Source organism: Taudactylus pleione, unplaced genomic scaffold, assembly GCF_031769625.1.
Source record: "Taudactylus pleione unplaced genomic scaffold, aTauple2 ptg000051l, whole genome shotgun sequence".
NCBI lineage: Eukaryota > Metazoa > Chordata > Amphibia > Anura > Myobatrachidae > Taudactylus > Taudactylus pleione.
In genome coordinates this window covers 1,404,897-1,427,071 of record NW_028284453.1, presented here as the reverse complement: position 1 = coordinate 1,427,071, position 22,175 = coordinate 1,404,897, and the positions used below count along the sequence as shown (strand labels likewise).

Sequence of the window (22,175 nt, the reverse complement as noted above, 5' to 3'; positions counted from 1 at the left end):
AGGTTCTGATTTAGGTGTGGACCCGGGGTGGTGATAGGAGCAAACACAGAAGTCGATTTAAATAAAAAGGTGGAGCTTTTAATAAGTGACTTAGTAGACATGGGAATGGCAAACGAAAAAGTCCAGGTATAGCACTAAAGTGCACTTGATAACTGTAGTGGGGTAAATGGGAAAATGTCTAGTGACAGGCAGGAACAGTCCAGTACGCAGATATGGAGAGCTGTAACAGAATGCAGGCAGAGGTAAGGAAGTCCAGCTGGGTGTAATTGGAGGCAAGGTGCAGGGAAACATCAGGTTCAGGGGAAAAGGTAAATGGAGGGTGCAGGGTAAGTCCAGCAGGTTGGAGCAGGCAAGGTACAGGCTAGTAGCGCTTCCAAGGAGGCAGGTAAGGCACAGGTACTCTCTGTCAGCTGCAGCTGAGAAACATGTTACACTGGCAAGGAAGGAAGGCTCTGGACCTTCCTAAATACTCAGTGCCACGCTGTGACTGGCTGGAAAGAACACGACCCACCAGGATTGGACAGCTTGAATCACTTGGCCGCAGGCAAGATGGCGGCGCCCATGCCAAACGGAACAGAAGCACTGCCAGGCCTCACCAGCCCTAGTGACAATGTGTCCACACAGAACCACATGCAGCCAATGCCCCTCGCCAAACACCAGCACCGCTGCCAGACACCCCATGCCACAGTGACCTTACAGGTAATACCCAGTGACCACCATGCTGAGAAACTCTGGCCGTGACAGTATGCCCCCCTTATGGGGGGCCTCAGGACACTCACCAGGCTTATCCGGATGGGCAGCATGGAACCTCTTGATGAGTGCAGGAGCATGGATATCTCGGGCATCGGTCCAACAACGTTCCTCTGGGCCGTAGCCCCTCCAATCCAACATGTACTGCAAATGTCCTCTGCAGATACGAGAATCCCAGAATTGAGAGACCTCAAACTCCACGCCCCTTTCAGTCATGGAGAGAAGCAGGCAGGAATTTGTTCAGCACCAGGGGTTTAAGCAGGGAGACATGAAAGGTCCAGGTCAGCACGAACTTGAGTCCAAATTGATGCAAATCTCTGTACAGTGTCTTCTACAGCTGGAACATTAAAGACAGGCAGGCTTTGAAACTCAGGGACCCGAGGATGAAGACCGTAGACCACTTGGAATGGAGTTTGGTTCGTGGAAGAGTGGTAGGAGGCATTATGTGCAAATTCAGCCCATGGCAGCAATACAGACCAATTGTCTTGGGAAGATGTCATAAAAATCCTCAGGAAGGTCTCAAGGTCTTGATTAACCCTCTCAGTGGAACCATTGCTTTGTGGGTGATAAGCCATAGAAAAATTTAGCTTCACTTGCAATGCAGAACATAAGGCTCTCCAAAATTTCACTGTGAACTGAACACCACGGTCAGAGACTATCTCAGCAGGAAGACCATGGAGACGGAAAATATGTTGAACAAACAAGTGAGCCAAGTCAGGAGCAGAAGGCAATTTCTTTAGTGGTATGTAATGGACCATTTTAGAGAATCGGTCTACTACGACCTAGATGGTAGTGAACCCTTGAGAGTTCAGCAGATCCGTGATGAAGTCCATGGAGAGATGCGTCCATGGACGTGATGGAATAGGTAGTGGCAACAACTCACCAGCCGGAGCCTGACGTGAAGATTTATGCTGGGCACATGAAGAACATGAAGAAATGAACTCTGACACGTCCGCTTTCACGGATGGCCACCAATAGCCTCTCTTTAAAAATTCCAATGTCTTCCGAGTACCTGTAGTGACCTGCAAAGTGAGAGGAATGAGCCCAGGTGAGGAGTTGCTTCCTTAACTCCGGGGCCACAAAGGACTTCCCAGTAGGGGGCTGTAACTGTAAGGTGGTGAACACTCTTGACTCCAAAACAGGTGTATTTTGTTGATTCTCTGATTTGTCATCACAGAGGAGAGATCTGGACAGAGCATCTGCCTTTTGATTAAGGGCTCCAGACCGGAAGGTCAAGGTGAACTGGAACTGAGCAAAAAATATTGCCCATCGGGCCAAACGAGGACTCACGCACTGAAGATTCTTGAGGGAGAGGAGATTTCTATGGTCCGTGAAGACAGTGAAGGGAAACTTGGCCCCTTCCAGCAGGTATCTCCATTCTTTTAATGCCAACTTCAATGCCAAGAGTTCTTGTTCACCAATAGCATAATTTCTTTTGGCAGGAGAAAATTTCTTGGAGAAAAACCCACATGGATGAACTCGTTTATCGTCATAACGCTGGGAAAGAACTGCACCCACGGCCTCTGATGACGCATCCACTTCCAATAGAAATGGCCTATCCAGATCTGGTTGTCATAAGACTGGAGCAGAAATAAATGCCTGTTTTAAAAGCTGGAAGGCAATCTCTGCCTCGGGTGACCATAGGACAGGATTAGCGTCTTTTCAGGTCAGAGCAGTATTGGGAGCCAATAATTATGAAAATCCTTTAATAAAGCATCTATAGTAGTTGGCGAACCCAAGCAATCTCTGGATGGCTTTCAGAGTTTGAGGACAGGACCAATCCAATATCGTCTGCACCTTCTTGGGGTCCATTTCTAGACTGGAGCCAGAGATGACGTAACCAAGGAATGGCACACTGGGTACCCCAAAGACACATTTCTCCAGTTTGCAGTAAAGGTGGTTCTTTCTTAGAAGGGATAATACTTCCTTCACATGTTCATGATGTTTTGCTACAGAAGACGAAAAAAAATCAATATTTCGTCCAGGTAAACAACAACCAAGACGTACAACAAGTCCCGGAAAATCTCATTAACAAAGCCCTGAAACACAGCAGGGGCATTGCACAACCCAAAGGGCATAACAAGGTATTCAAAGTGTCCATCTCTAGTATTAAAGGCGGTCTTCCATTCATCACCTGCACGAATACGGATGAGATTATAAGCCCCTCTCAGATCCAACTTTGAGAATATGATAGACCCCTTAACTCTGTCGAACAACTCTGTGATCAGGGGAAGAGGATATCGATTCTTGATCATTATATTATTAGGGCCCCGGTAATCTATACAAGGTCTTAGGCCACTGTCCTTCTTGCCGACGAAAAAGAACCCAGCTCCGGCAGGAGAGGTGGAAGGACGAATAAACCCTTTCGCTTGGTTGTCCTCGATGTATTCAGACATGGCTTGAGTCTCAGGCAAGGATAGAGGATAGGTGCAACCACGAGGTGGCATCTTGTCAGGCAGCAGCTCGACTGGACAGTCCCATTCTCTGTGGAGAGGTAAGACATTCACCTGTTGTTCGGAAAAAACATCAGAGAACATCTGGTACTCCTTGGGAATAGCTGGAGATATTAACAAAGCTGTCTTTCTTACAGGTCATATCTTGGGAAGACAGGATTTCTGACAGTCAGTTCCCCATGAAAGAATCTGCATAGAACATCCATCTATCCTGGGATTATGCAGGCGTAACCAGGGTAGTCCTAAAATGATTTCTTGGGAAGCCTCAGGTATCACTAAGAACTTTAAAGACTCGGAGTGAAGTGCCCCAACATACTGATTGAGTTTCCTTGGTGACCACTTCTTTAGCTAGAGGCCATCCATCTACAGAAATCAGGGAAATTGCGTGATTGAGAGATGAACAAGGAATCTGTAGTTTAACAACTAGGCTGGAAGTCATGAAGTTTCCAGCTGCTCCAGAGTCTAATAGAGCAGAAACAAAGACAGGGTTAGGCTTGAGATCCAAAGCTAAGAAAAATTTGAAATCTTTAGTATTTGGGGATGGGCTCATAACTCCTAACTTGATGTCCCCAGGGTCAGTTAGGAACGGGCGTTTCCCGATTTACGGGAGCAGGAGGCCACCAGGTGACCCGAATCTCCACAGTATAGACAGAGGTTTTTTAGCATCCTTCTCTGATGTTCCTCTTTGGAGAGATGGGTTTGGTTCACCTGCATAGGCTACTCATCTATAGGAGGATGGGGTGGACGGGTAGGCAAGGGAGGCATAAATGACCTTTGGCAGTCAGTTCTGTGCATTTCAGCCTGACGTTCTCTGAAGCGTAGGTCAATTTTGTTGCAGAGTGAGATCATATCATTTAAATTAGTGGGAAGCTCAAGGGTGATCAGATCATCTTTTAGTCGGTCAGAAAGGCCATGCCAAAAGGCTGAGGTGAGGGCCTCCTCATTCCACTTAAGCTCTGATGCCAAGGTTTGAAACTGTATGGCATACTGGCTGACAGGACGGATTCCTTGTCTCAGGGTCATGATACTGGATGATGCTGACACAGTGCATCCAGGTTCATCGAAAATTCTCCTGAATGATGATACAAAGTCTGTATAGTTATCCAGCAGCGAGTCTGAACTCTCCCAGAGTGGGGAGGCCCAATCCAAAGCCGAGTCGGACAACAAAGACACAATATATGCCACTTTAGTTCTAGCAGTGGGAAAGTTATCAGGCTGTAATGTAAAGTGTATATCACACTGATTTAAAAAACCACAACAGAGTTTAGGATTGCCATCAAATTTGCTTGGCATAGGAAGATGTAAACTAGGGGATACCCTGGTCCCTGTATTACCAGGCACAGGAGGAGGTGTAGTTGCTGATACCCCAGGGGTGATTAATGAGGTTTGCAGATTATCTTGTCATTTAGACATCTCCTGTAGAAACTGAGCCATTTGATGCAGCATAGCTTCCAGGTTTTCTAAACGGCCAGCAATACAGCGGAATAAATCCACTCCAGACTCGTGTTCTGTGGCCGGATCTATGGGGCCAGTGCAAACTGTGAGGTTCTGATTTTGTCGTGGACCCAGAGTGGTGATAGGAGCAAACACAGAAGCAGATTTAATTAATTAGGTGGAGCTTTTAATAAGTGACTTAGTAGACATGGGAATGGCAAACAAAAGAGTCCAGGTATAGCACTAAAGTGCATTTGATAACTGTAGTGGGGTAAATGGGAGAATGTCCAGATAGTGACAGGCAGGAACAGTCCAGTATGCAGGTATGGTGAGCTGTAACAGAATGCAGGCAGAGGTAATGAAGTCCAGCTGGGTGTAAGTGGAGGCAAGGTGCAGGGAAACAGCAGGTTCAGGTACTCAGGCAGTGGAAAAGGTAAATGGAGGGTGCAGGGTAAGTCCAGCAGGTTGGAGCAGGCAAGGTACAGGCTAGTAGTGCTTCCATGGAGGCAGGTAAGGCATAGGTACTCTCTCTTAGCCGCAGCTGAGAAACACGTTGCACTGGCAAGGAAGAAAGGCTCTGGATCTTCCTAAATACCCGATGCTGCACTGTGACTGGCTGGAAAGAACACATGACCCACCAGGATTGGACAGCTTGAATCACATGGCCGCAGGCAAGATGGCGGCGCCCATACCAAACGGAACAGAAGCACCGCCAGGCCTCACCAGCCCTAGTGACAATGTGCCCGCACAGAACCACGCGCAGCCAATGCCCCTCGCCAAACACCAGCACCGCTGCCAGACACCCCTCACCACAATGACCTCACAGGTAATACCCGGTGACCACCATGCCGAGAAACCCTGGCTGTGACATGCATGCTGTTACACTGTGCTACTGTCTGTTCGTGGGAACGAGCAGACTTCAATGCCGGGTCGCGGTCCAATCAGCGGCGGCTTACATTAGCGGCCGCTCATTGGCTGGGACCCACGTGGAGGAGCCGCTCATTGGCTAAGCCCACGTGGGCCCCAGTCAATGAGCGGCCGCTAATGTTAGCCGACGCTGATTGGCCTGCGGCCCGGCATTGAAGTCTGCTCATTCCCACGAGCAGACAGTAGCGCAGTATAACAGCATGCAGAAGCATGCTGTTACACCGTATCAGGGGCCGGTCTTGGATTTCTGCGGAGAACATTGAGGGACAGAAAGGTGAGTATTGGATCTTTTTTACAGGTAATTCCAAATGGATACTTTACGATGACAAGTGGATGTGAATATCTGGAACCAGGTGACTATGTATGCGTATGTATGTATGTAATAAAGCTTTATTATCACGGTGTGTTGTGTTTTTATTTAACCATTTCTTTACAGGTGAAGTACAGGTACCAGTGGTCCCTTAATGCCCTGCATGCTGGTACTTGTGGTTCTACAAGTACCAGCATGCGGGGGTGGCTGGCTGGGACCTGTAGTTCCACTGTAAAGACACTGTAAAGACAATGATGAACAATCTATTTTTTAAACAACACAAAGCACTATCAACCCGCCACCCACCAGCAAGGGGTGGCGGGGATAGCCCTGGGCTAACAGTCTAGGCCAGGGGTGCCCTGGAGAGAGTGTCCCCTTTATTGGAGGGGTCACCAACTCCCCTGGGATCCCTGGCCTGGGCTGACTAACGGTCAGGGCTGATGCTGCGGCTGGGGGGCCCTGGCTGTGGCATCAGTCCCCCATTAGAAAGGGTCCAGTGCTGGTTTTAAATATATGGGGGACCTCATGTCATTTTTTTCTCCATATATTTAAAACCAGCTCTGTGCCCACAAGTGATATTCATTGGTGGAATGACAAATGATATCCATTAGTGGACAAAACTTTAAGTCAGTGATTCCACAGCTATGTCCTCTAAGGGTTCTGTTTATTAGAGATGAGTGGGGTCAGTTTCCTGGAAACAGAACACACTCGAACTTAGAGGTTACAAGTTGAACCGAGTCGCGGCTTGGGTCTTCCCGCCAAGTTTGGATACCAAAAACGAGGCATACCGTAATCTTCCCAGCGCCGGATCTTGCATGTTTTGGATTGCATATAAAAGTCCCTCCCTCGTGATCAGGTGTCATTTCACACAGGAGATCAGAGGGAGAGGGTGTGGACTGTGGGATGAGGCACTGTGAGGCGCTGTGTTGTGTGTTCAGGACCAGGCACAGTACTAAAAAACACTGTGTTGTGTGTTCACTTTCAGGCACTAAAAAATGCAGTTAGGAGCACTGTGTTAAAGGGGCACTGCATTATAAAAAAAATAACACACACATAGGGTGCCACTGCCACAGAAGCAATGTGATACACTGTGTTGTATATTCAGGTACTGTGTTAAAAAAATCCATTAGGAGCATTGTGTTATTAAACTCCATGAGGGTGCCACTGCCATAAAGGCACTGTGTGTTCTTCAGGCACTGTGTTAAAAATAATTAAAATAAGACACTATGTTGTGTGTTCAGGCACTGTGTTAAAAGATGCCATTATGGTGCCAATACTAGGAGTGTTTTGTGTGTTCAAGCACTGTTTTAAAAAAAAACGTCATTACTGTGCCATTACTAGGAGCACTGTGAGGCACTGTGTTGTATGTTCAGGCACTATGTTAAATTTTTTTTAAATAAAACACTGTGTTGTGTGTTTAGGAACTGTTTTAAAAAAGCTATTAGGAGCATTGTGTTAAAGGAGCAGTGTGTTATTTAAAAAAAAAAACTTCATTAGGTTGCCACTGCCATATTCAGAGCTGGATTAAGGCTTTGGGGGTACAGGGCACTTAAGACAGTTTCAACCAAGGCCTAGAGAATGTGCCCCATCACACCAATGGCCCCATACAGTGCCAGCTGCATGGTGTGATGAGAAGACTGTGCGGGTCTGTGCCACCTGGTTCCGGTGCTCTGTGCCTGGGGAGGTGGAGGAAGAGCTCAGAGATGTTATTGTGTCTTTACTGCATGCTTGTTTTCCAGCACCGGCCACACAGGATCTATGCTCCCCATCAGCCTCTTCCATCTGGATGTTTAGGGACCACTGCTGGGGCTTCATTCACCCAGCCCCTACCCGTGTGTGCCGTCCCTCCCTCCCGCCAAGCATGAGTCCTCGGGGCTGCTGCTACTGCTGATTTCCCATCTGCTGGTGGGAGTGAGCCACTCTGAGCTCCGGGCACACCGCAGTCTCTGGGATCTACCTGGCCAGCATTTCCAGGACGACTTCTGTCATAACTGAAACTTATCCAGGAAACTTTGCTGGGACATCAGACCATGTACAGAGGAGCGGACACCCGGGAAGCGATCAGGAGCACCCAGGGTGATGTCTCCTTGTCTTTGAATAAAACTAATAAACACTCAACAATGAAGGGAAGGCACTACTAGTCTGTATATATATATATCTATACACACATATAAACATACATCCCGGCCACTGGCATCCCGAAGGTAAATAGTGGGGTTATGGGAAGGTTTGGCACTAGGTGTAGGGATAGGATTAGACACTAGGGGGGAGGGTTAGGTTTAGGGTGCGGGGAGGATGAAGTTAGGTTTAGGCACTAGGGGGGAGGTTAGGGTTAGGCACTGGGGAAGGAGGATTATGGGGAGGCGTAGGGTTAGAATACCCTACTGTCAGTCAGTAGGGTTAGGATACTGACTGACAGGTGTTGATATCCTAACCCTGTCAAGATGCCAATGTCAGGATTTTGACCACTGGGATCCCGAGCGCCGGCTTCCCATACACAACCCATCCAAGCACCGTGTTTAAAAAAAATGTAAATAAAAGACTCTGTTGTGAGTTCAGGCATTGTGTTAAAAAATAATGTCATTAGGGTACCATTACTAAGAGCGCTGTGAGGCACTGTGTTAAACAAATTCAACGCTATTAGGGTGCCATTAAAGTGAACCTGCACCTTTTTTTATTCTCGGAAATCTATCAGTGCAGGAGACTATATTGTATAATATTTGCCCAAAAATGTGTTTGTTCGGCTGTGTTTGAGGATGGTGCACCCCAAGAAGACCTGTTTGTTTTCACGAGTTCCAGCTATAAAAAAAAATAGCAAAATAAAATATTTTATTCCTGTTGTTGTCTAAAACAAAAAACCCTGCAGACTTTTCAAAATGAATTAAAAAATTATATTGTGTATTTATTTAGTGTTTGTTCAGACGAGTGACACATCATATATTACTGTTCTGTATGTAGTGGTATCCCATCATCTACACCCCAAAACAATTCTTAAGTGTAAAAAATTAATTTCCTGACTGGTGTCAAAAATAAAACCAATCATGAATCAGTCAATAGAAGAGCAGGAGCAGCAACCCAGTACTACAGCTGCCTGGCACAGTGATAACATGTTACTCACCATAAACATTAAAGGTCATGAAGTTTCGTTCTTCTGCTCCCTCTTTCCGTACTCTTATTGAGTAATTACCACTATCTGTGATTTGCAGATCTGAGATCAATAATGAGCCATTATGAAAAGGTATGGCTCGAGAGAAATACAGAGGTCCAGGAAGTAGTAGGGGAGGATCACCAGGAATATATATGAGGATATTAAATTCAGTATCTGTGTCTGGGTCTTTATACCAAGCGAAAGACCGAATCCTCCCAGTGACCCCTGTAATACTCAGGGTGACAGATTCATGGATAACTGGATACTGAGGGATCAGCTGAATAGTGATCATCCCACTGGTCAGATCCATCCACAGACTGAGGAGAGCTGGAAAAGAACAATTCAGACTTGAAACTTATATATACACACAAACACACACACACATTACTGTGGGATTTTTCTGGGCAGGGTGCTGACCCCTGAGGAGGACTCATTTTCATTTTGAAGTTCAAAATTTTGGTAGCATACAGTATTTTAAAGCTGATGTAAACAGTTATATACTGTATACACCAGTAATATAACATTAGCATTAAATGTATCACAGTTGCATCATAAATACTTTAATATAATCCCCCCTATTCACATACCACACAGTAGTGCCCCTTATTCACATTACACCACAATGCAGTGCCCAAAATTCACATTACACCATACAGTAGTGCCCACAATTCATGTTATGCCACACAGTAGTGCCCACAATTCATGTTATGTCACATAGTAGTGTCCACAATTCATGTTGTGCCACACAGTAGTGCCCCTTATTCACATTATGCCACAGAGTCTATAAAATTGAGGTCCATGTCTGCATGTGTTTCAGGGCACTGGCTCACAATGTAATCTCTTAATGACAGGCTGTATAATACACCTGGTGGCTGCCTTCCCAGTATGGGGCCTGGTTGTGGTTCAGCATGGGCATGTACAGGGATCTGCTGGGGATGACTCCTGATGTACACTGATTGGCCACTACACATCTTATTCAGGCAGGATGGCTCCTCTCTGTCAGATCACCGGTGACAACATGAGGAGGACAGCCTCCAAGAGAGGGCAGAAAGGAGGAGTCAGGGGTAAGTTGAGGGAAGGGGCTCCTATCTCTCCTCCTGCTGATAATGCTGTTGGGCAGCAGCAGGCCCCTTCATTGCTGAATGTGCTGGTGCAATGAACCAGCTGCACCACCGCTAGGTCCACTCCTGATTAGGTTGGCATTGAGTACTGGGATGTCAGACAAACATCCAGCTTCTATATTTACTGCTGAACTAGATGTGATGTCATGGTCATGTGACGCACATACATAGTACAGCTCTGCACAGCTGTTACTTATTTACATACAGTACATTAACACCTGGCTGCCTATAAGGTATGGAGCATTGACTACATTTACATTATTATTTAATATGTGTGAGCCCTTTCAGGAATTTGTATGGTCACTGTGATCCATCTCTGGTTTTATTTTAGTTTTGTTTGGGGGTTGTTGTTGGGGGTAGGGATTCGGGTATTTAGTGTCTGACATTCTGTGTAAAGTATACATACTTATATAATGGTTCCATAGAGAATGAAAACGTTGGACTGCTGCCTGCTCCTATGCTTATTCAATGAAGGATTTATGCTGCTTAATATCTGGTGGGTGCACCCTGGACTAACACACACAAAGTAGGTAGAAGTATATGACATGTACGAGAATACTATTGTGTAATCCATTTACATGGCTGAGATAAACAAGAAATATAATTCACATCACTAAAAAAACTGTAGATTCTGCCTATGAGCCCAATCTTTTAAAAAGGGAGGAACTCGACAATGCAAGTGCACATACAACTATGTAAAGTTCACTCTTCTGTCAAAACGACTAAAATAGAGGACTCAGAAACGTAGTTCAGAGTGATCGCAAAACATGAACTAAATATTATATTGGTGCATAAATCAAAGACTTAACATGATTAATCTATAACAGTGGTTCTCAAACTCAGTCCTCAGGACCCAACACAGGTCACATTTTCCAGGTCACCTAGCATGCGCACAGGTGTATTCATTACTCACTGACACATTTTAATAGATCCACAGGTGGAGCTAATTAGTTATCTTGAGATTCTGTGAGGAAATGTAGAAAACATGCACTGTTTGGGGTCCTGAGAACTGAGTTTGAGAAACTGTGATCTAGAACCCTAGATCAGACCTAAACATGGCCATACACTAGACCAACTTTCATCCAACCATCCAACTAGTTGGCCAGTTGGAATGAAACTCTGGTAAGGTATGGGAGCAAATGATAATCAGAAATTTGCTCCCAAATGCCGGGAAACAGACGAAAATGGTTGTTCAAGCAAGTTGGTAAAGGGGGGTATCCAATTAGCTGTGGCTAATTACTTAGTCCAGGGCTCACCCGGGGCAATCCAATTAGCCCCAAAGTCAGCCTGATGTGTCCCAAAAAAGAATCCACGAAAATTGACATTTTTTCACCTGAAAAATTGCAAAAACACATAGTCTGCGAGCTTATCGTGGCACCTATGTGTTTTCGTGAGAACTATCCTATTATTTTGACCAAAATAATAGGATAGGGAAGAGGTTCCCAAAGTCTGCCATTACAGCCCACATTTTAGGGATATCCAAGCTTGAGTCCAGATGGTTAAAACAAATGGATTGAGGTACTAATTAAGTCACCTGTGCTCAAGCATGGATATCCCTAAAACGTGGACTGTAATGGCGGACTTTGGGAACCTCTGGGATACGGTGAAAAAAAACATTGTCGAAAGTCGGGGATAATCGTCGAAAAAACCCAATTAGCGTCCGAACAATGTTCATGGTGAATTGGATACCCAAATGTTTGTTTTAAACAATTTGTTTAAATATTAGTTTTTGTCCGTTTTACAGGGTTTGGGAGTAAATGATTGATTGTCATTTGTTTTCATACCTTGCTATATTTTCATTCCAACCAACCAACTAGTTGGATAGTTGGATGAAAGTTTGTCTAGTGTATGGCCAACTTTACTGTGTGGAGTTTGTATTTTCTCCCTGTGCTTACATGGATTTCCTCTGGGTACTCCAGTTTCTTCCCACACTCCAAAAATATGCTGGTAAGTAAATTGGCTCCCAACAAAATTAACCCTTGTGTGTAAGTGTGTGGGCATGTGATAGGCAATATAGGGCCTAATTCAGACCTGGACACTAAGTTGCGAACGCTCGCTATGGGTGATAGTCACCCATCTGCGCATGCGTATAAGTCGCAGTGCACGTGCGCGAACCAATCACTGCGATCGGGAATTGTGCGCTCGTAGCACAAAGACTGAGCGCTAGTTTGAGTGACAGATAGCGCCGTTTGTGGGTGGTAACAGGGGATGGTGCTTGTGAACGGGGGAGTGGTGCTGCCAATGCAGGCCTGTCTGGGCGTCAAAACGGAGTTTTATGGGTGTGCATAATTAGCAAAGATGCGTCATTGTACACGTCACTTGGTTGTATTTTAGCCAGAACTGATCGCAGTGCTTGCGGTGGGGTAGGGTCTACCACAAGCGCTGTGTGCAGCTCCGATGGCTCTCGATGTTACCGATTATTCATACACTTCTTGGAGATGACGTGTGCTGCGAAGGGAAAGGGGGCGTCTTTATACACCAGCGTGCGCTCACTGCCGTCGCTCTCTAAGACATAGAGGGCATCCTTACGCCACACAGTGCGATCGCGGAATTTGCATACCCAGTCCCTTTTGTCCGCAAGTGATCGCGGCTTAGCGTCCATCTCTGAATCAGGCCCATAGAGTGTAAGCTTCACTGGGGCAGGGGCCAAATATTCTTTGTAAAGTGCTGCGGAATATGTGTGCGCTATATAAATAACCGGTAATAAATAAATAAATAGAACAATAAGAACATTGAACAAAGAAACCCTAATGAATAGAGGAGTCTGACATTTACAAGGAAAACCAATGTGTAGGCCATTTAAATTACTTAAATGATCACATAACTATTTCAAACTGACCAAAGCAGCTAGAGTAATAGGCTCAACAACGCAATTCAGGTGTGGTGAAGAAAAACAAAATATAAACAACAATAGTTCGCCACGACACCTAAGACAAATACTACAGTAAAGGGAGTGCATAGATCAAGGTCTCAGAAAAATGGAATAGGCAGGAATCAAGGAGTTTGTGGTGACCGAGAAGTTCAACAATCGGGCATAAGGTAACGTTTAGCCTGATCAGGGTCTTCAGAGATCACTGGGCAGTCATTCTCAAACACTCAAAATTTTGCCGGATATAGGAGGACAAATCTATGGTTATGGGAATGTAGGTATTTACAAACATCGGGGAAGTGATTACATTTCTGCCGACCAACACAGAAACACCATGGAAGATTATAATTTTGTGGGATTGGAATACTAAGGAGTCAGCCCTGTGATAAGCGGTCAGAATGTGTTCCTTAGCACTCTAGTCTAGTTATTTTGCTATTACAGGCTGGGGCCTATTATTATCACCTTGCCTCTCTGGGCCCAGGCGATGGGTGCCCAACGTGTCTGTAATATCTAAGGCCAAGGGCATATCCTTGGCAAGAAAATCCTTGTGGGCCCTTGTAAAACTCGGGATGCCAGTGAACCAAATGCTGTTTCTACGGTGTCGGTTTTTAAGATCATCTATTTTTTTCTAAAATGGTCTTAATAGTGGAGGAGTGAGATGTCTTGTCATCTTGGATAGTCTGGACCCTATCCTCCACGTCACTGACCCTCATTTCCAATTTGGTTAAACGAGCAGCATTTGCATCAATTCTAGCAAGGGCTGCCTCTATCTTAATTTCGGTGCTTTCCAATCATTTATCAAATTGGGGCATGAGCACTTTAGAGATGGCCTCAACTATCTCAGACCTTGATAAGGAGGAAATTGGGGGTGAGGCCCGGTGCAGCGGGACCCGGAGGATTAAGAGCATCCTGTTGCTCACGGGAAGGAGAGGGTAGCAGTTTTACTAGATCCTGACTCGGATTTACCCATATTAACAGATGACGGTGTCTCTGAGGGTTTGGATGAAGAGGCCTTAGCCAAACTTCTATCCATACCTGTGGGCCTGTAGGCCATAACAAAGCAGGTTACAAAAATTATGTGGTTTCCATTAATACACACACAATTGTAAGCTTTACCAGTTAGATTATGCACAGGTTACAATAAGAAAATTTAAACTTTATCCCTAACATCACATTTAGGAACAAATAGTGATGATCCTAATAATGGTGATGTAATCAGCTGCCAAAGAGTCTCATAAATGTAAAACATTGTACAGCAGAGAACTTTTTACCCTGTAAAAGGTGGGAGTATTGTATAAGGAGAAGTATAACTAGTGCACAAAACTAAGTAATACAGCTTTGGGTGTAGAGAAGCTGTATATTAAACTATATGGTCACCAATAATACACAAACAATCATAAACTTCACTAGTTGAAGTATACAAAGGTTACAGTATTTAGGTTCACACAATAACAATCCTGAGAAAGGTAATGGAAAGAAACCACTAAGATAATTTCCTTGCAACACCACTAGGTGGGGGTGTTGCATATGGAAAAGTACAGCTACAGGTTTAAACCAACTATCACAGTTATTAATGAGCTGCAAGTTAAGGTATCAACAAAATAGTAATATAATGGTACAATGAATATACCTAGAACATATAGTTCTTATAGTGAATGCAAAAAACCCTGGTGTAGTGAGTAGGTTAAGGGCAGTAAAGAGAAAGTCCATATAAAAAAGGGAATGAGCAAAAAAAACGGTAATAGTGGATAAGCTGGCAACTCCAAAATCCAAAACTCCAGGTGTGAAAGGGACAACAATCCATAGAGTAAGTCCAGGACCATCAAAAGAGGGGGAGAAGGGTAGAATAAAAAAAGGCAGGATAAGTAGGAGGCAAGGGATGGAGAGGTGGTACTGAGAGGGCAAGGGTAATACACAAGGTGCCAGTACATGGTTAATTTGTGTTCCAGACCTGGTGTCTGGGTTTGGTATTGCTGACACAGCAATGTGCAGAAAGCTTGGAGGTTTGATATAATTTCTGAGCATGAACAAATATGTAGAATGATTTAGGTAGAATGAGAAGAGCCTTGAATAGCTGTTAGTAGGCAGGATACCAAGAGGGTAACCAGAATGTTGAGGTCTCTTAAATTGAAAGTCACTGGGCAATAGATCAAAGCTGGAATTTAGTTTACTGGAGTCAGTACTGGTAGTCATGGTTTGACACTGGACCAGTCCATCTTGCCATCTGCCCTTCTGGCATTTGCCATAAGTATCAAATGGGCAGTCCGGCCCTGTGTGTTGACATGTGCAGGAAAGTTATTATTGTGCAAAATATTGCTATTATACTGATATGTGGAAAAAGTTGTTTATATACTAAGAGAGAAAGCTTGTCTGTCCGTACCTCTTTTTGTTCTTTATGCACGACCACAGTTTTGGACCTAGCACTACCATTTTGGCATGGTGGCGTAGGTTGACCATTATTACATTTTTTCCTAGGTTTGAACTTCATCAGGGCCACACACTGTTACACAATCTCTAAAAATGTGGACACTCTTAAAATATACAGGTTCCAGTGCTGGCTAAAGTGGAAATTGGCAGTCAGCCAAAAACCCGTGAAATGCCAATAAAGTATAATTTAACCTCAGTCTGAGCAAACTTGATGATTCATGTAAGTTCATATTAAATACAGAGTGTCTGTGTTTGCATACAAGTGCGTAACTAGAACACAGTACACAGTAATGCCCCTTACACATTATACCCATTACAGATTATGCCACATAGTAGTAAAGCCCCATATAACACATTATTCCACACAATAGTAGTGCCCCTAAACATTTTTACCCCCCACCCCAGCAACTCACCTTCCCGTATCCCTTCAGCAGCCTCTCGCCTTCCCCTATATGCAATCAGCAGCCAGCAGGTGTGGCCACCAGCTAATTACAGCAGGCAGCAGCAGACATGGACAGACAGTGTCAGCACAATTTGAACCTTGCGCCAGTTGCCAGGGCTGCCATCAGAAATGGTGGGGCCCAGGACTGACAAAATAGGCAGGGCCCCCACCAGAGGGGGTGTGTATGTGGTAGAAGTGGGTGGCGCTACACCAGGGGGTAGTACACCAATTCATTTAAAAAGCCAGTCTAAAAAGCTGTAAAGCAACGTTGATTTCTGATATAGATATATATATAAATAAAGGGCAGAACCATGTAATATATTGAAAATGCTAGACTGCATAAAATACACTAAAAGGGCTGGCTGCAGATAGAATAAATACATTGAAATAGCTGGATCCACATATCATGCCAGAGGGGGCTGGCTGGACTAAGATGGGGGGGCAGGACAGGGAAGGCTGGCAGGACTAGGAGGGAGACAGGGAAGGTTACCTGGACTAAGGGTGTAAGCACTGGGCAGGGAAAAATGGCTGGAATGAGTGGACAGGGCTGGGACAGCTGGATGTACTAGGGGGGGGCACAGGGCTAGGTCAGATTATGATATAGTAATAGTAGTGTACCTGTAGAATTTCTTCAGCTGGCTCTGCCAGTGCAGCCAGCCAACCAGAATCAGCGCCGACTGAATTACAAGAAAGAGAGAGAGCAGAGAGAGAGAGGGGGGCATTGGTGGCTCTGGCAGTAATGCTGCACCGGCGGCATTTCAAATATGGTGCCGGCCATGAGACAATCACAGCTTGTAGACCAGCAGCCAATCAGGAGCATCCGCTCCTGATTGGCTGCCATTCTGCGAGCTCTGGCTAGCTCGTGACTGGCACCATAAATGACATGCCGCCGGTGATGTACAGTATATCAATTAAATTCTAACTGGGCCCCCCTCTCTTTCCGCTCTCTCCAGGGCCGGTACTCGAGGCCAGGTGGTCTCCCTTGATGGTGGCCCTGTCAGTCGCGAGCCAATCGGAGCTCGCAGACCAGCATCCAATCAGGAGCCATCACTGCTGATTGGCTGCTGGTCTGTGAGCTCTGATTGCCTCGTGACCAGGGGCACTGTCTCTCCATGATTGCCTGCCAGTATGCCAGCTGTAATCATCTGGAGGGCCGGCACGAAAACAACATTGTTAACACCCTGGCCCCCCTCAATGGCCCAGACTGGATAGACCCACCTTGTGTGCATGACTGGGTGCAGGGGGAGCGACGGGGCACAGAGGGAGCTCGTGCACCATAGCAGCCGAACCCTTTGCACCCACAGTGGTTATGCCACTGTTTGCATGCATGTTAGGAAAACAGTGGGGTCCTTTTCAGGATCAATGGAATGGGGTTACAGACAAGGACAATGCTGCAGGTGGACTTCAGGGTCCAGTCTTCAATCCAGGCAATGCCGGGTATCCCAGCTAGTTTTACATAAGCTACTTGTTTATGGACTTGGTGTCTGTGCTGGGACAGTAAGACCAGTTAGAACCAAGGGAGTGTTGTGCATGTTGGAATTCAACTGAGAAACTAAGACAGTGCAGCATGCAACATGTATATATGCTTGGTACTCTGCCTTGGTGACTGACCATAGATTTTTTTTTCTGAACATCATGTATGATGAAGAGTTTCCCTCAGTTAATTGAAGCTCAGGTGCGGAGAGGTCTGCCCTAAAAACTATTTTTAAAGTACTATGTGTGGCACCGCAAAGCAGCACCACACGCTGAGAAGGGTGGTGGATTTGTTGACTTTGGCTAGAGGGAAGATCCAGTGGTGGTGATCAGTGCGATCATCCTCATCCCATGACACTTGCAGAGAGAGAGAGGAGACTGCTACTGCCCAGCGGCAGCAGCCTATCTGGACCCTCTGCAGCCCAGCACACAGCAAGGTGGACTGAGCTGGGGAGGGAGACTGCTGCCACTGTACAGCAGCAGTCTCCTCTCTCTCCCTGCCCTATGTGCTACTAACTCAGGCCCCCACTGGGCCCCTCCAGCCAGCCTGGGCCCATGTAAGTAGAACCTTCCCCCTCCACTGACCCTCATGGGGACCATAAATTCAGATGTATATTTTTAGGAGGGTAGCAATTGCCATATATATCTAAAATATGTAATAAACACAATGATCCTTCTATACAACACCTTTTTCATTGTTCTCTAACCCCTGAAGTACTTTAATTACCTCAGGGCTCTTACTGTCTTGTCTTCATCACCATTTTTGGATACAAAACATCTTATGTAATTTCCATAAAATACAGTCACTGAATTCCTCCAGCAAGTCCCAAGATTTATATTTAATATTTATTTATTTTTTCTGTCTTTCTGTTTTTTTTCTATGTTATATTGTATATAATTTATTATATGAATGAATATTAAAACATTTTGTAGAACTATTGATCAAATTGGTTCATTATATCTATTCTAGAGTGATTACATTAACGCTCCTTCCTGTATAGCAGCTGTTAATTGTATAATTTGGCATAGTTTACACAGTATCCCAAATAATTACAGACTGACAAAGCCTAACATTAGAAAGAAATAGGATCCTACAGTAGCTGTGCTGTATAGTCCATGGTGACCTATACTAGTACATAAATGTAATATTGTACCATTGTGAATGTGGTACTGCATGTGGACAGGAACCTTACCTGTTATTATAGAACCCCTCATTGTAGATGTGTTTCTCCTGTTAATCATCTGTAGAATGAGAAATCTGTGTGGCTATATAGCCTGGGAGCAGAAATTTCTGGTTTTGCAACTATAACCATAGTACTTCCTGAGGATACCCTAGTTGCATTGGCAAATGACACATAGTATATTGAGAAATACAGTGTATACCTGCTGTGACGCTCAATGCTTTTTATTTTTTTAAAATGTATTTAAGGAATTTTCGACAAAGGAAAAAAACATGATATAAAGTGTAAAGAAACCATGGCAACATGTTACAAACAAAAAAGGGAAAGAAAAGAACACACATAAGGTCATAGCAATGCAGTATTTGGAAAACACTTCCAGTGTTAAATAGAGAGAGAAAATCCCAGCAGTAAACCAGGGGACCTTAAACATAGGCTTACCATATCATCCCTTTAAACCGGGACACATATGAATTAAAGCCCCCATACATCAGCAATCGATTGTGGCAATTCTGCAATTTGCAATCGAGTATAAAAATCTGCAATGTATGGGCTTCACAGAAGGCAGATTGCAACCAAAAAGTGATTGGAATTGTTAAATCAGATTGTCCAACATGTTGGATTTCACAGATGGATTGGGACTGTAGATTGCTAGTGTATGGAGATGATCAGCAGATTTGCAGACCGTTACTAGTAAAGTAATGGGCCTTTCAAGATTGGCAGATCTGTGTTTGCTGCAATCAATCTGTAAATCACTGAAAAAGATCTGTAATGTATGGGCGCAGATTGCTAGATTGTGAATTCTTAACATTGGGCAATAAATCTTCAAATTGTTCAATTGTGGTTTTCAGATTGCTGAAGTATGGGGGCCTTAATTCATGAGTGTCCCTGTTTAAAGGGATAGTATGGTAAGCCTAAACATATTACAACCTAAAGCATTGTTTCCCAAACTCATTCCTCAGGAAGCAATAACATTGCATGTTTTCCATTTTTACTAGTTGGTTTACAGGTGTAGTCATTACTGGCTGACACATTTTAAAATATCCACAGGTGGAGCTAATTATTTCACTTGTGATTCTGTGAGGGTACCTGGAAAATATGCACTGTTGGCGCTCCCTGAGGAATGAGTTTGGGAAACACTGACCTAAAGCAGTGGTTCTCAAACTCAGTCCTCAGGACCCCACACAGTTCACGTTTTCCAGGTCACCCAGAAGGTGCACAGGTGTAATCATTACTCACTGAGGAACAAGTTTGAGAACCTGTGGTTTATAGTATATACCACAGGTTCTCAAACTCGGTCCTCAGGACCCCACACAGGTCACATTTTGCAGGTCACCTAGTAGGTGCACAGGTGTAGTCATTACTCACTGACACATTTTAAAAGTTCCACAGATGGAGCTAATTATTTCACTTGTGATTCTGTGAGGGGGCCTGGAAAACATGCACTGTTTAGGGTTCTGAGGACTGAGTTTAAGAACCTGAGGCCTAAAGTGGTTCCTCCCCTCTCCTTGTTAAAATTCTTCTTCTACAGATGGTACAATAAATTTGGAAAGACTATCCACTATGCCAGATATTGGCAAAGGTGTTATACAGATCTAATATACATGGGGCCCTATACAGAAACTTTGAGCTCTCAAATCTATGGGAAAACGTTACATATTTTTGAAGCCACAAATTGGTTTCTTTACCGCTGTGTAATGACATCCGCTGACTAGGCAGTGGAGTATCTACAATGGGTACAGGGTATGCAGTGCACATGCACATGGTTCTGGGGGCACACCCTGCACCCATGTTCTGTAATACTTATCTCTTTATCTCTTCGTAGCCCCATGGTAGCATTGAACATATCACTAAGATGATGGACAGTACAAAAATCACCGGGAGAATGGCAGCCGTACCATTTTCGCAGAGACTTGTTCAAGCCCTTTAAATTCTGGCAGAGTTTACTCACTTGTGGCGCCGTCTAGAGAGTAGGGGGCCCGGACAATGATTGCATACAGACCCCTCCTCACTTAATGAGCCGCTGTGTCTATGGATGGCCTTCAAGTAGTGCCAGATTATGGTCCACATGGGCCTGCAGCTGAAATGTATAGAGGGCCTATTGTGTGACTCGCATGGCAGGGTGTGTGGCATAGCTTATATTTGTCTATTAGGTTTTGAAAACAAGAGTAAGTGGCCACCAGAGTCCAATACATCTTTCACTGCTATTATACCTGATGGTTTGCATACATCTCTGATTGTTGGGAGCCTGCGCATGTGCAGAAAGGGTGCTGCTCGATCGCTCACAGTCCCCCCTTAGCTGTGGCATTTGGTGAGCGGCCGTTCAAGCCCTGGGTTGGATGCAGGCTTCCTGGACCACGCTGTCCAGTTCCAACGGCCAGACTGAGTAAGCTTTAGCTCACGCAGCCCGGCCAAAGTGGCAAACCGATGATAGTGATCCAAGGCAGCGTGTACGGATGCTGCACTCGGATGGCAGATGCCAAAAGCCTACTGCTGCATTTGCATTTTAGTTGGGCGATACTGCACAGCCGCTGCCCTGTGTCTGTGCAGTAGCCTCCATCTCTGGATCAGGCCCTTAGAAAGAGATGTATTAGTTCTTTAGGTGCAGTACAGGAAACAAAAAAAAAAAAACTCTGGATAAGAATTGTATGTACAGTATTTTAAAAAGTAATAAAACAAGACTTACTGTATATGAAGTATTGCATGTCCTATTTCTCTACAAAGTGGAAGATGTTATGGGGAACTCGGACTATATTGAGTAACTGTAAGAAACCTTTTTTTTTTTAACTTCACTCCTTCGTACAGTATTTCCCTGAGATTACTTATCATTGTTTTATATTGATGCTTTACAAATAGTGTTCAACATAGTAATTATTGTGCTAATAGTTATCAAAAATTGTATTTGATTTTCTGTATTATTTTAGGTCTCAGTTATTTTTTTTCCACATATTATTTACCCAAAGCAAAGTGATATCTATTACAGCCAGGGATTTGCAATCAGCACGGTTGGACTCCCAGAGTTCTTTACATACCGCATCTCTCATACCCCCGCCCCCCCTCAATCATCCAAAAATAAAACCCAACATTGATTTAACTAAATCATCTGTCATTTCTAATCAATATTCTTAGAATATGTCAACCATCATACTGTATATGGCCCCCATACACCATCAATGGATTGCCGCAATGCTACGAACCTGCGATGCCGGGTTGGAGGATCAGTGTTGGATTTCACCAATTTGCCATTCACAATCAAAATATGAACGTGATTAGCAAATCTGTGAAATTTAAAATGTATAATTTCTAGGGATGTGCAGGCTCGGTTCTACTCGGTTCCGTTCGGTTCTTTTTACCGAATCTTATTGGCTATCCAAAACTCGTGACAGCTGAAACCCAATAAGATCCGGTAAAAAGAACCGAACGGAACCGAGTAGAACCGAGCCTGCACATCCCTAAAATTAATTTCACAGATCCTCCAATGGCTCATGGAACATCGATGGATCGAGCAATCCATCAGATAATGTATATGGGGGTCTATAGATTCACAAGTGAAAATGGCAGTTGGAGGAACGGTAAAGGCCTGGGGGCAGTTGTATCAAGCTTTGGAGAGAGATAAAAATAAGTTTCCCAAAACAACCAATCA

The 22,175-nt window shown here is 44.6% G+C and overlaps 1 protein-coding gene across 2 annotated transcripts in view; it reads right to left on the bottom strand.

Moving 5' to 3' along the window:
• Positions 1 to 18,595, bottom strand: part of LOC148535437 (cell adhesion molecule CEACAM7-like) — a 130,306-nt gene extending 111,711 nt beyond the window's left edge. For both annotated transcript variants that reach the window (XR_015875369.1, XM_088462560.1), the window contains exons 1-2: positions 18,548 to 18,595; positions 8,993 to 9,349 (exon numbers count right to left, since the gene is read on the bottom strand). Coding sequence is in view for 1 of the 2 variants with exons in the window: in XM_088462560.1 (XP_088318686.1) it covers positions 8,993 to 9,349; positions 18,548 to 18,569 (379 nt within the window). In the remaining variant the exon portion in view is untranslated. The remainder of the gene's footprint in view (positions 1 to 8,992; positions 9,350 to 18,547) is intronic.
• Between the last annotated feature and the right edge of the window lie 3,580 nt (positions 18,596 to 22,175).